This window comes from Pan paniscus, chromosome 9 (genome assembly GCF_029289425.2).
Source record: "Pan paniscus chromosome 9, NHGRI_mPanPan1-v2.0_pri, whole genome shotgun sequence".
Classification (NCBI taxonomy): domain Eukaryota; kingdom Metazoa; phylum Chordata; class Mammalia; order Primates; family Hominidae; genus Pan; species Pan paniscus.
Window position 1 is genome coordinate 58,482,554 of NC_073258.2, and position 13,540 is coordinate 58,496,093.

Consider the following 13,540-nt stretch of genomic DNA (forward strand, 5'->3'; position numbering starts at 1 on the left):
ACTCCGTACTTTCTTGCACCACCACCAGGATGCAACCACCACCACTCTACGCACACGCTCATCCTCCCCGACTCTCCAGGCTCAGGTTTCCACTCCCCCGGCTGCGGGAAGGACAGTCAATCCTGATTTCATTATCGAAAGCCTTGGAAGACCCTTGACTCATAGGTAAGGATGCAGCCAAGAGCTGCCTCCCCCTAGCTTGGTTGGCTAATGGAGTGTAACTGGGAGAAACTTCCTAATCAGATCAGCTCTCATTTCTAGACTCTCAGGTGGCCCATCCGGGCAGAGGCGGGTGAAAACCAATGCTTGTCCAGCCGGGAACAGAACAGGATGTACCTCGAGACTTGCTTCCCGGCTGGCCAGGAAGGCCCTGCCCAGTCTGACCAGAGCAGTAAACACCACCAATAAAAGTGGGAGCAACACACCAGGGCTACAAAGAAAGCATGAGGACATGGTTTCCAAAGTCAGTTCCCTTTATTAAATCATTTTCACAGACCAGAAATACAAAATAAAAGTAGAAATAGGCCCCAGGTAGGAGCTACAGGCCTGGCCTCACATGACCCCTGCTCCAGCAACTTGAACAGGACAAGCAGCAGCTACATCCTTAAGGTCGGGAAAGTAAGATGAGGATTTGAATCCTGCATTGCCCTGCCTCCCACCCTATCTCTCCCCAAATTATAAACAGCCATCCTTGGGAAGCAGCAGAGTTAAGACGTCTCCCCACTGCCCTAGTGACATACACACCAACAGGAGAGCATGTTCAGATGGCACAGAATCCAGGGACTGCATTTCATGAGGAGAAACTGGTACCAAAATATGGGTGGGGAGTCTGGGGGTGTGAGAAGGCAAGCGCAAAGAGAACCTTCCTCCGTTTCTACTCATCGGATCCTGACGCTGAGTCCTCTGAGCTGGGGGGAGTACTGGCTAGTTCTTCTTCTTCAGAGTCCTGAAAACCAAAGGTGTCTTAAGGGAAAAGCTGGAGTCCTGGGTGCCCCACCCACTCTTCAGTGAAGGGCCCGCAATTCCCTACCGCCCCCAACTACAGCACCCCCCTTCAGAACCTCAGAATTCCACCATCCACTCCAACTCATTACTCTTACAGACCAACCCCACACAGACACACATGCCCCTCACCCTGCCCAGCCCACAGGCCCCACATTCCTGCCGCACCTCGCTCCTCCTCCTCTTCTTTTTGCTCTTGTTCTCTCCCGAAGAGCTCTCATCACTAGACACGAACTCTTTGCTCTTGAAGCTCTCGCTTAGCTGCCTTGAGGACGACTTGGATGATGAGCCCCTAGAGGGCGTGGATTTCTTTTCCATCTTTACCTTTACTTTCTTCTTCTTCTTTGACTTGTCCCTGTATTGGCAAGAGGGAAGAGGAGCTGGGCCTTCAGGTCCCCTGTCACCATGACCAAACCTCTCCCAGCTTTAACAAGGCCTTTCCCAATCCCAGCCACACAGCCCATTTCACTCTGAACATAAATAGCTGCGTCAGCCTGAAGGGCACCAAGGGAGAGTATCATGAGTACACCAGAAGAATCAGAGGGCACAGCCTAAAGCAGCCCAATGTGCAAAACCTACTTGACATTTCTTGCTTCATCTTTTAGAGTTCATGTGAACTGTGCACTGCACTCCATAATAGTATTTTTTTCATTCCCCCATACCTTCAAATAAAATGGTCCAGGAAAAGAGGCCATATTTCCCCAGTGACTTGAATGCCCTATTGTGTCACCCATACTTGGGCAATGGCCTACCCAGATTTGAGAAGCACTACCCTACTGCAGTCAGAAGGATCTCTGCTGTCTTTAACTTTCCAATGCTCAACTTCGGCCTGTTAAAAAAAAAAAGTCTGCCACAAAAATCAGTGACTGGGCCATGTTCTCGACACTCACCTCTTAGAAGACTCGCCTCGGCCCCCTTCATATTCTTTCATGGCTTTTTCATAGTCCCTCCTGGCATCCTCAGCCTTGCGATCCCACTCCTGTCTCACACACAGAAAAAAACAGTTAAGAATAAGACCTCTCCCATCTCCCCTCTCCCCTGATGCAGGCAAAATCGATACAGAAAGTCCCACCAATGGCTCATACTGCTCCCCTATCAGTCATGAGACTCGCCACCCCAAGACAGCACCTCTCGCCAGCCCATGAGAGGCATCACCCCTCCTCTGCTGCTACTCACCTCTTTCTTCTCTTTGGACATTCCCTTCCAGATCTCGCCTGCCTTCTTGGAAAGATCCGTGATGCTGATGCCAGGATGGTCTGACTTGATCTTCTCTCGGCTGGCATTGAGCCACAGCATGTATGCAGACATGGGCCTCTTGGGGGCATTGGGGTCTTTGCCCTTCTTCACCTACATAAGAACCCAAATGCCTTCAGCTATTTCCCACAGAACCCATACATTTTCCCAAATAAATTATTTAGATCACTTAACTTGGAGAAAAAGTGGAGGACTAAATAGCATCAGGCGAGACGAGAGCTCCCTAAGGGCAAGGATAGTATCTCCTTCCCCTCTGCAATTCAGTTCCTAGCTTACCAGGACAGAAGCCCATCTCCTAATTCAGACCTTCCAGAAGCTTATTAATCTCAGGGCTAGTGAGAAAAATTTCCAAGATACCCCTCAAGGCTATAATCACTGGCTATAAAAAACAGCCCCAAGGAAGAACAGGTCCTACTGGTGGTGGACAGGAGAAGGTAAAGAGAATGCCTCCCACGCCCCCCACCCACTGCACCACACACAGGCCCTCCCATCTACAGTCTGCACCTCCACAGGCTTCTTGCGGCTCTTGCGGTCCTTGGCCATCTTGGCCTTTTTGAGCTGTTTCCGCTTCTTCTCATCCCGGTCACTGTCACCCTCATTACTGGAGGAGCTGGCAGAGGCGTTGCTGTCAAACCTGCCAGAGAACAAGCCAGGCTTAGACTTGAGGAGGGAAGACAGGACCCCACGGCCTCAGGACAAGAGGAAGACAAATCCAAAGATACCCACCCAAAAGGGGCAAGGGAGGAAGACCAGAGGACAGTATCCACCACCAATCCCCAACATTGCTTCCTCCCATTCACTGTGGTGGCTTCAGCCATGCCCTCTCCAGACCCAGCCACAGCAATTGGTTACTTGATCGGAATTAATGAATGAAAAACAAATCAATGAGCTTCAGCGGATCTCCCTGGGCATGGCCAAACCAGGTCCTAGTCCATCCCCAGGACACCACTGGCAGAAACACTGCCTCATTCATGCCTGGAACATGGCCCAAATCCACTTCACCACTTCCTTCGGAGTAATCACCTTAATCTATCCTATAGTCTTTTTTGTCTTCTTTTTTTTTCCATGTCAGATGGGTAATGTGTCGACATCGTAACAAGGCTGGAGGGTGGCACGTTTCACACACGCACATAACACCCAACCATTATGTTTATGAACTACAAAAGGATTGGCCCCTACAGTCTTCTGATGAAAAGATAATCAGTTACTACAAAAAGAGGAAAACCAACTTCAGTCCAACCCAGTGCCTACCCCTGTAATTGACAGTCTTGTCTGATATATGTGAAACTCCTCAAACAATGCAACTACCTTACACCTGTATGCTGCTGGACAGTCTTCAAGGCACTTTCACAAGTATTTGCTCATTAAACCTTCATAAACCTTCATAAACATGTGGCAGGCTGAACTACAGGACTCCTGTTGGGTGTTTTTTTTTGCTGCCCGACATTCTTTTACAATCCTTCTGGATTAAGAGAGCAGAGTCCCAATTCTGTTGGGAACCACCTTGCCCCCACTCAGGAAGGGCTTACCCCAACCACAGGCTCTAAGGGTGGGCACTTGGCCTATTTCTGGCCCATCAGACCCCGGCCCATTCTAATAACTCAGGCTAGAAAGGGGCAGGTAACCACTGTGTTCACTATGCTGTTCACCAAAAGAGGCACTTCTGGTGTTGTTTTAAACCAGTAGGATTAAGCCTGCCCTGAGCTTCTGAGAGTCACTGGGCACCCCATGGGGTAAACCTATTTTTAATTAAGGAAATCGGAAGAAATAGATTTGAGCGCCTGAATCCAGTAGTGTCTGAAGCCAATTAAATCCCCAGACTCCGCAGTAATATGAACTTATGAAATTCCCTTTTATATGTTCCCTTTTAAAGTGAGAGTGAATCACATTTCTGACACTGCTAACAAAAAGTCTTAACCAATTTAGCAGGGGTACTACTGCATTTCTACTGATGAGGAAATTGAGATTCAATGACTTACTCGACAACCCCCAGCAAGTAAGTGGCAAGCACCAGCTCATTCCCATTCTCTCTTCATCCAACTACGAACCAGCCCCGACTGGCACATTCAGGGCGGTATGGCCATAGATCCCACTATACTTTTCCAACTTCAAAATATGTCTTGCACTTACAAAGCCCTTGACAATTTCCAAAACATTTTCGTATATCACCTCATTGGAGGTCACTCTCCCATTCTGGGTCAGTAGCTAATGCTGGGACCTGAGAAATGTCCAGAAATCTTCTGGTCCCTTAAGCTTATGGGTCACCATCTTATCCCCACAAGGTACCACCAAAACTCACTCCTCTGCCACATCTTCCTCCTCTTCACCTGGGTTGAATGACTCATCTGAAAAAGGGCACAGGATGCATCAGCTTCTGCCCCAATGGAAATCCCCCCACCTCACCCAGGCACCCAGCTCTGGCCCAAGGGTGAGTCCAGCCCGGGCCACAGCGAGGAGCGTCTGACCATCCTCGTGCTCAGCACGGAGGCTAACCCACCGGTTTCTTCTCCTGAGTCATCGCTGCTGTCATTGGCATTCTCCTCCCGGATCTTGCCTTCCTCCTTCATCCTCTCCAAGTAGGCATCATGCTGGTCCTCATCAGAGTCAGCATATTCATCGTAGCTTGGGTTCATGCCCTAGCCAGGGAAGAGTTCACAGTGGGGCCAACTCACCCTCGAGCCAGAATCCCTGCACACTCAAAAGCACACCCCCATGCCTGTCAAGTCAGAGCAGCAGCTCCCAGAAGACCTGGGGCTGGATTGTCCACACACAGCCAACGTGCAGGGCCTACGCCCAAGTACTTCCTGCCAACTGGGTTAGTCCAAGCCCCAAGCCCCTCCCTCTCCCAGCCCCACTGGGGGCTCCTGAGGGGCTGCATAGACTGGTCTAAGGTCATGCAGAGGAAACCTGCACCAGGAGGGGGAAAGGGTCACACGCACCTCTTTTTTCTATAAGGGTAAGAAGAGAAGAAAGAGTGAAAAAGAAGCCGGAAAAAATCTCCACCCCTTTCTCCCCTATAGAAAGACCAGGAGAGGGTCTCATCCTCCCCACACAGAAGTACCTCTTTCAATCCTCGGTTTTTGATGTTGAGCTTTTTCGCGTTGACAAAATCAAACAGTTTCCCATACTCCTCCCTGTGAGGGGACATGCACCATGTTACCAGAGAGGTAGTGCCAACACAGGGGCACACTAAACAATGTTCTGATTCCATGAGCTGGGGTAGACTGTGGAGCCTGGAGCTCTTGACTATGCTACCCAACCCAACAGCTTAGAAACCCCCAGAGGACAGCAGTAAGGCAGAGCCAGAGCCACACATTAGTCCTGAAAGAACTGCATGGCTTTGAAGAACTCTGGGAAAGAAAAGGCAGGGAGGGGTGCGCATCTGTTTACCAAATAAGCTCAGAGGGGAGTAAGTTGGGGCAGGGGATGTGGTCATCTTTTTTCATACTTCACAAGGTTGATATGAGGATTACAGGTGAAGATGCTTATAAAACGTTTAGTCCACAGTGAGCACTCAATAAGCATTAGCCGCTATGTTCTCAGGCACAAAGCTCATTCCAGGAAAGAAAGAGATAGCATTTCCATCATGGTGGGGAGTGGAGGAGAAAAAAGACCAGTAGCGAAGACATATAGCTTTCAGAATACGGAAAAAGTTTTTTTTGTTTTGTTTTGTTTTGTTTTTTTAATGACCAGAAAGAAAGCAATGGAGAGGTTTCTAAAGTCTGAGCACTCCAGGGAAAAGGACCAAATCCTGATGTAGCAAAAGAAAAATTCTGCTGTAGGGTTGGAGAGTGCCCCAGGCCACGCCAGCCTTCCTAGACAAAGCTGGCTCGGGACCAGGATGCCCAGGAAGTGACAGGTGGAGGTTCTCACCTCTCAATGCTGCTGAAGGTATACTGAGTGCCCTGCTTGGTCTCAATTTCAAAGTCAAAGGAACGAGTAGTAGTGGTACCACGAGCAAAGTTGACAAAGGAGATCTCATCGAAGCGGATGTGCACAGGTGGCTTGTGGACGTAGATGAAGCCCCGCTCCAGCGGGTAGAGCAGTCCTGAGCTTGCCTTGTAGGAACAGGTAATGCACTGGGCCCCTGAGTGCCTGACAGAGGGTGCAGGGAGCCTGGTTAGTGCCAACCTCAGCAGAGGCAAAGGGCGTATCTAGCAGCAGCGACATGAGTGCTCATGTCCTCGACTAAGTAAACCTCACTGAGCTGCTCTGACAGAGGCGCTGGCACCTATTGTGACAAAGGTCCCATCCAGGCCTCTAAGAGGCCACATTCCCATCTCAGGAAGGGTTTACCAAGGAGACACGGTATTTCCCATACCCAGGCAGGGCAGGATCCCAGGCCCACACTCTCACCCTTGGAAGTTGCCTGGCACTGTGATCTTGCGGTTCACCAGTGCTTTCATGACCCGGCTGACCATCTCATAGAGGGATCCTGACATGTTCTTGGTGAGCCGACCCTCAAAGCGCTTCTCCACTTCTTCCCTACAAAGAAAGCAAGGTGAGGTCACAACACTACTGCCTTCTAATGGCACACCTGTCTCCTGCCTGGACAGTGGTAGGAAACGAGTCCAGGGAGACACTCACTCGTTCATGTTCAGAGTCAACGAAATGTCCTCGTCCTTGGAGAAGAGGAGGATCAGGAAGTGGTAGCGAGTTTGGCCTTGCTTGATTGGGGGATCCAGGCTGATCTAGTAAGGAAGAGTACTAATTGACACTCTACAACAACTTGCAATTAACCAACATAGAATTCTGCACACCAGTGAGATCCATCTACTTAACACTTAGGCAAAAACCAGGATTATCCGGCCATAGGGGTTTCTGCTTACCACAAAGAACATCTGGCGCTGGTCCTTGTGGGGTAACAAAAACAGACGCAGTACTGTGGTGTAGGGGATCTTGTAGTCAAAGGTCTTGCCATGCAGGTGCAGAAAGGTGGGGTAGATCCGAATGTCATAACGACCACGAGGAGTCAGACACTGCAGCTCCCGGAAGATGCAGATGGCATCTCCCGTGGCCTGGATTACATCCGCCTTTGACAACACATTCTGGGCAAAGGCCTGCAAAAGCACATATTGGTAACCAAGCAGCAGGCCCTGCTCCCAGGCCAGCCAATGCCTGCTCAGCACCATCTGCTGCCAAGGCAACCAGGGGAAGCCTCACCTCAACAGGGTCCACACCATCCTCCTGGGTGGGTGGGACGTAGAAGCGCACCTCCATGAGAGACACCTCTGCGTCATCGTTTTGGTGGAATTCCAGTGTCACCTCATTCTTGCCTGTGGTGCACTGGGACACATTGCTGAGGGGTATCTCAAAGACTGGCTGGTCACCAATGTCAAAGGAAAGCAGCTGCCCTGTGAGGAAAGGGCTTATCCAGCCACAAGCTCCTCCCCTTAAGTCTGCATAAGCAATATTCCCACCAAACTGAGTTCCACAGAGACAGGATACTGCGGTTAGTCTGTTTAGACTATAACCCCAACCCCAGGCAGTATACTGTAGGTACTCAATAAACACATGATGAACATGCAAATAGATAGGAAACCAGAGACAGTGGCAGAGGGAAAAGAGCAAAACAAGTAAAAGACTGAAACCCTTCACCCTATCTTCCTCCCCAAACCTCAGTCTTCCCCAGGACTCACCACCAAATTTCACTGTCCCCCAGTTCCAGCCCTTCACACAAAGGTCCTTCTCCATTAGCTCAAGGCGATAGTGAGTTTTGAAGAAATCAGAGAGTTTCTCAAACTCCTGTGGGTGGAGGGAAGAAAGCACAATCCCAGTAAACCTTGGTGGCCTTAACACCGACTTGAATGTCCTGGGATTATCTATTTCTGAGAAACTGCCCCAAATAGGCTTTATAAGAAATCCATGCTGACTTAGCAACCCAGCTCATGGTAAGATTGTTGAAAGAGATTGCTTCTAGCCACTGGATCTGACATTCCTGGTTATGGGCCATCTGACTTTATAAACTTTGTATAGGTATTACTTTAATGAAAGTGGAAATTAAAATCAAATAAAGCCTTTAACTCAAGCAGTTCAAAATGGAAAACAAAACCCACACTTTAAGATATCAAGCTAGCCAGGCGCAATGGCTCATACCTGTAATCTCAACCCTTTGGGAGGCCAAGGTGGGCGATCCCTTGAGTCTGAGAGCTCAAGACCAGACTGGGTAACGTGGCAAAACGCCGTTTCTACCAAAAATTATTAAAAATCAGCTGGGCATGGTGGCATGTGCCTGTGGTACCAGATACTCAGGAGGCTGAGATGGAAGGATTACTTGAGCCCAGGAGGCGGAGGCTGCAGTGAGCCGAGATTGCGCCACTGCACTCCAGCCTGGGTGACAGAGCAAGGCCCTGTCCCCCAAAAAAACCAAAAACACACACACACAAAGAAATCAAGCTAAGATTCTGAACCTTGATAAAAGCCACAGGCAGAAACTACTATCTAAATCAAGACAGAAGAAAATCTTCTGGAGTCAAGGCACACAGAAATTCACAAGACTTCAACGCTCAAAGCCAAACACTGATTGCCTGATGGCCTCACAGCCCTGCTCTAAGGAGCCCAAACTAGCAATCACAGGGTTACATGAGGAAGGAACCTCGAGTCTCTAGAATATTAAAATAAGATGATGCAGTAAAAAGGAGGTTTATAGCCATGGGACATCTCACCGATTCTCGGAAGCCATCATACTTGTAGACATGGCCATTCTTTGTAAGCAGTTTAAGTCCATGGCCCAGAGCAACACGGCGCCAGATGCCTTCTGTTAACTCCCCAGCCTGGATGTTGTCCACTTTGCCTGTCTTGCTATTCTTGAAGATGATGCCCTGGCGGCTCAACCTCAGTCGACCATCATTCTGTAAGAAAAGCAGGCCCAGATCCATGGAGACAGTACACAGCATGTCCTGGGTTCTACAGCTCTACCTAACACACATTCCTGCTGCAAGTGGACTGGCCAGATTATCAATGCAGGAGCAACAGCTGAGGGTGCCAAGGAGTCTAGATTCTAAACCAGACTCTGGTATCTAGAACCCTTAACAGATTCTCAGTTTCCTCATTTGTAAAACAGGAATTGGGAACTGAACAGCATATATGGTCCCTATAACTCTGAGACTATCTCTCAGTATTGCCTTGAGTTGGTGGAGACACTAGGTACACATTATACTGAGTTTTCTTTTTCCAAAATAACGTTACCAAAGCAAGCTCTCATTAATGGACAAAAACTCTACCCTCCTTCCTTCTCTCTACTTGTATCACCTGTCCAAGCCATTCTCACCATGGAACCTTTCACCTCCTGATAGACGTCGTTGAACTCCAGTGTCTCTGCCATGTCGACCCCTGCCTGTGGTGGCCTGGGCAGAGCCCCAGGCTGCACAAGGGAAACCAAGTAAACTGGGAGCTGGGCCCCAACTCCTGAGTGGGTGTGCGGATGCTCAGCAGGTTGGGAATCTGAATTCAAGAGGAAGACAGATAAGCATGAAAGACAGCACCTCGCTGTGCTCACGGATGGAGCCAGGTAGCAACTCCCAGCTGCGCCTGGATGTCTCAGGATTTCCTCTGCCTGGAAACCTACAGACGGACGCTGCAGTGCCCGAGGGTCCAGGTCCAGGCCTGGGTGGAGAACCGGGCCTGGAATACCGCTGACACCCAACCCGACGCCCGCTCTGGCCGCTCCGGCGGGAGCCATGGCAACGAGCAGCGGAACCCCAGGGTCAGCCCGGAGCCCGCACATCGCACGCGACCCAATCCAGCTCAGAGTGCAGGGTTTCCCTCGCACCGCTCCCACCACCCCGCGGCCCCAGACCCACGGCTCACCCCCGCCCCACAGAATGGATTCGCCCGCTCCCCGCGGTTTCGAACGCGGAATGGTCCATGTCGAGCGTCCCGTGGGGGAGCGGGGCCCCTGCCTTCCTGGGACCGGGGACGACCACCACCTACCTCCTCAGGCTGCGGCCTCGCGAGGGCCCCGGCGCGAGAGGTGGGCGCGCTGGGGGGACGCGGGGGGGCGCGGGGCGGCGCGGGGCGGGGGATGGGGGGACACCGGGGAAGCTTTTCCCGCGTGCGCGGCCCCGCGTCCCGCCACCGGAAGCCGTGCACAGGCCACAGAGAGGACGAGCTGGCTAGAGAGACGCGAGTCGGGCCCGCCTGCGAGACAGTCGCATAGAGCGTCAGCGACTCTGGAGGACCTGAGGGAAGGGTGGTTGCCGTGAAGCCTCTCTCACCCAGGGGGAATCCGGCCTAGAAAATGTGTGTAGGGCTCTTTAGAAACTACAGACACTTCTTCAGTCGAGACTAGATACTAAAGAGAAATTGTGTAGTTTTATTGTATCAGACTTAGTACAGGGGTGGGGTGGGGGTGTGTATTGGAATGATGCGTGCCCGTTTCTCTGCAAAATAGTTTCTGTGTCATGGAAAGGAGTCGATGGGACAAGAAGAGAAGTATTTGAACAGTTGTGGGAGGAAACGACCTCTCCCACTGGCTGCGGAGAGTATGCGGGTGTTGGTGTCATCGTGGGTGCACTGCTTTCTGGCTGAACTGTCAAGTTCACTGTCTACACCCAAAATTTTCACATCCTTAACCGAAAATTATAGGTACCTCCAAGAGGCTGGCAAACGGCCTTATCCAGTTCAAGTCCTGGTGTCAGATTCACCTTGGAGCCAGAACTGATTTGAAACCACATCATCCTGTGGTTGCGGAAGCCAGGTCTCCCCCGTATAATCCCAGAGTGCATTTTGCAACATCAGAGACCAGACCTGGAAAAGATGTTTTAGTTTTTCTACCCCAACCTCCTTTTACTGATGGGAAAACTGAGACCCAAAGGGGAGTGAGTTGCCCAGGGTCTCAGTGCGTTGGCAACAAGGCTAGGTAGGACCCAGACCTCCTTAACACCACCAGTCCAGTTATCTTCTGTCATAATCACAGTGACTGTATGTTCAGAATGACTATTGATATGTGTCCTACATGAAGACATTAGTACAGAATATGTAAGCTCAAGATTTCCCTGACAATCGATACACCAGCTTGCTAAATCAATCCTGGGGTAAGAGACAACAGGAATGCACCCTTCTCCCCTGAACTCATAGCTTTAACCTCTGAGTAGTGGCTATTCCAGCATTATCTAGCAAAATAAATTCAACTGGGTTTAATAAATAGATATTGAGGGCCTATTACTACTTTAGCACACTTCTCAGATTTGAGGAAACTTGAACAAGGTGAAAACATCCCCGGCCAGGCACGGTGGCTCACACCTGTAATCCTAGCACTTGGGGAGGCCGAGGCAGGGAGATCACTTGAGGTCAGGAGTTTGAGACCAGACTGGCCAACGTGGTGAAGCCCCGTCTCTATTAAAAATACAAAAATTAGCCAGGCGTGGTGGCGGGTGCCTATAATCCCAGCTACTCGGGAGGCTGAGGCATGAGAATTGCTTGAACCCAGGAGGCAGAGGTTGCAGTGAGCTGAGATTGTGCCACTGCACTCCAGCCCGGGTGACAGAGCGAGACTCTGTCAAAAAAAAAAAAAAAGAAAGAAAGAAAAAGAAAAAAAAAAAGGAAGGGAAGGAAAGAAAGAAAAAAAAAACAGAAAAAAAACCCAGCCCCAACCTTTCAGGAAAACATAATCTAACAAATGACTTTAATAAATAAAGTGACAGTTTAAAAAAAAAGAAGTTGGCACATATACACCGTGGAATACTATGCAGCTATAAAACAGGATGAGTTCATGTCCTTTGCAGGGACATGGATGAAGCTGGACTCCATCATTCTGAGCAAATTATCACAAGGACAGAAAACCAAACACCGCATATTCTCACTCATAGGTGGGAATTGAACAATGAGAACACTTGGACACAGGGTAGGGAACATCACACACACCAGGGCCTGTCGCGGGGTGGGCGGAGTGGGGAGGGATAGCATTAGGAGATATACCTAATGTAAATGACGAGTTAACGGGTGCAACACACCAACATGGCACACGTATACATATGTAACAAACCTGCACGTTGTGCACATGTACCATAGAACTTAAAGTATAATAATAATAATAAAAAGAAAACAAAACAAAACAAAAAAGACGTGCTAACTGCTATGCTACAGGTAGAGCGAAGCTCATTACCAGCTGGAGTTAGAAATATGTGACTCTTTACTCATCACACCCCAGAAGACCCAGAAAAACTTTCAAGAGATCTTTTCCCCCTGACCCATGCCACTGGGGGCAACTCAGGAAAGGAGGGGACGGCTGCAGAACTGGGTGGAATTTGGCAGACACTCAGGAATGAAGAGGGTCCTTAGCTCAGGCAGGCTATTAGGTGACTGGGGGATGGGAAATTGCAAGGGGCTTTAGGGAGAGTGTGAGCAGCTGGTAAGCTGGGATGAGGATGCTGCAGAAGAGAACAGAACAGAAACAGTAGACAGAGTGCAGATAAAACATTAGTCCCAGAGGGCTCCAGCCAGCTACATCCCAGGCAATCAGGAGCCCAGGATTGGAGACCCCACCCCTGCTGTGACATCACAGGGGAGTGGAGTGGAGACGAACAAAAAGGGGGTCCCCCGCCCTGGTCCTGGCCTCTTGGAAGCCAGAGTATCAAGAGCAGAGAGAATCTCACTAGGATTGCATGGCTTAAAGGGACAGGCTCCCCATTCCTCCAACCCCTCTAAGCTGCCCCCTCCAGGTCGTGATCTCGTCTCCCTGTCCTGTAGGACCTCCCTCTCCTGAGGCCACCACTGGGCCCCCTTCTGAGTGTCCCCTGAGCACTCTCTCAGCATGAACTGCATATCCGACTTCTTCACCTATGAGACCACCAAGTCGGTGGTTGTGAAGAGCTGGACCATCGGGATCATCAACCGAGTAGTTCAGCTTCTGATCATCTCCTACTTTGTAGGGTGAGTCTGTGGCCCTTCAGGTTCCTGGCGGGGTGGGCTGCCTGGCATCCCGTCTTCACCCTCCTGCCTCGGTGCTACCATCCAGCTTCCTGAGCTCCTCTGCTCCTGGGGAAAACAGTTTCTTCTGTGGAGCCGAGTCTTAAAGACTGGCCTCTGCCACCCCCACCTAGGACCTGAATTCACCCAGGTGAATTCTTTTCCCAGTTCATCCTCCAGGGTTGAGAGTGGTTTCAAGACACATGCTCGGAGTAGTAGGGTCCCTGCCCCGGCACTGCCCTCCACCGAGGGAGGGCTCAGGAGCTCCATCTCCACCCTCCCTGCTCTCATCTCCCCAACAAGAGAACAGGCAGACCCCCTCCCACATCTTCGAATTCCCCTCAGTCAACTCTTCGGGGTCTCAAAAAGACAAGAC

General features: G+C 50.3%; 2 protein-coding genes and 1 non-coding gene across 8 annotated transcripts in view; 1 reads left to right on the top strand and 2 right to left on the bottom strand.

The window, feature by feature from the left end:
- Positions 1-455: 455 nt before the first annotated feature.
- Positions 456-10,468, bottom strand: SSRP1 (structure specific recognition protein 1). The gene is made up of 17 exons (XM_003826437.5): positions 10,189-10,468; positions 9,527-9,699; positions 8,922-9,107; positions 7,896-8,001; positions 7,420-7,610; positions 7,086-7,316; positions 6,844-6,947; positions 6,613-6,741; positions 6,130-6,351; positions 5,318-5,390; positions 4,754-4,892; positions 4,556-4,601; positions 2,761-2,890; positions 2,179-2,349; positions 1,893-1,981; positions 1,171-1,357; positions 456-946 (listed from the first exon to the last, which is right to left on the bottom strand). The coding sequence occupies exons 2-17, from the start codon at positions 9,578-9,580 to the stop codon at positions 875-877; spliced, it is 2,130 nt and encodes a 709-aa protein (XP_003826485.1). The 5' UTR covers positions 9,581-9,699; positions 10,189-10,468; the 3' UTR covers positions 456-874.
- LOC112439486 (small nucleolar RNA U13) lies at positions 3,323-3,425 on the bottom strand. The gene has a single exon (XR_003027761.4). It is a non-coding gene; the product is annotated as a small nucleolar RNA U13 (small nucleolar RNA).
- Positions 10,348-13,540, top strand: part of P2RX3 (purinergic receptor P2X 3) — a 38,232-nt gene continuing 35,039 nt past the window's right edge. For 2 of the 6 annotated variants that reach the window (XM_063608158.1, XM_055094327.2), the window contains exon 1: positions 10,578-13,128. In XM_063608158.1, coding sequence (XP_063464228.1) covers positions 13,010-13,128 — 119 coding nt within the window. In that variant the 5' untranslated portion in view covers positions 10,578-13,009. Of the gene's footprint in view, positions 13,129-13,540 lie in introns of all 6 variants that reach the window. The other 4 variants (XM_055094326.2, XM_003826436.7, XM_055094328.2 and 1 more) reach the window with 4 other exon arrangements.

Coding starts and splice junctions, on each gene's coding strand:
- SSRP1 (XM_003826437.5), bottom strand. CDS start 9,580: ATGGCAGAGACACTGGAGTTCAACGACGTCTATCAGGAGGTGAAAGGT. Junction 8,002..8,921: donor ATGATGGCTTCCGAGAATCG/GTGAGATGTCCC, acceptor CTCCACCCACAG/GAGTTTGAGAAACTCTCTGA. Junction 6,742..6,843: donor TTGACTCTGAACATGAACGA/GTGAGTGTCTCC, acceptor CTTTCTTTGTAG/GGAAGAAGTGGAGAAGCGCT.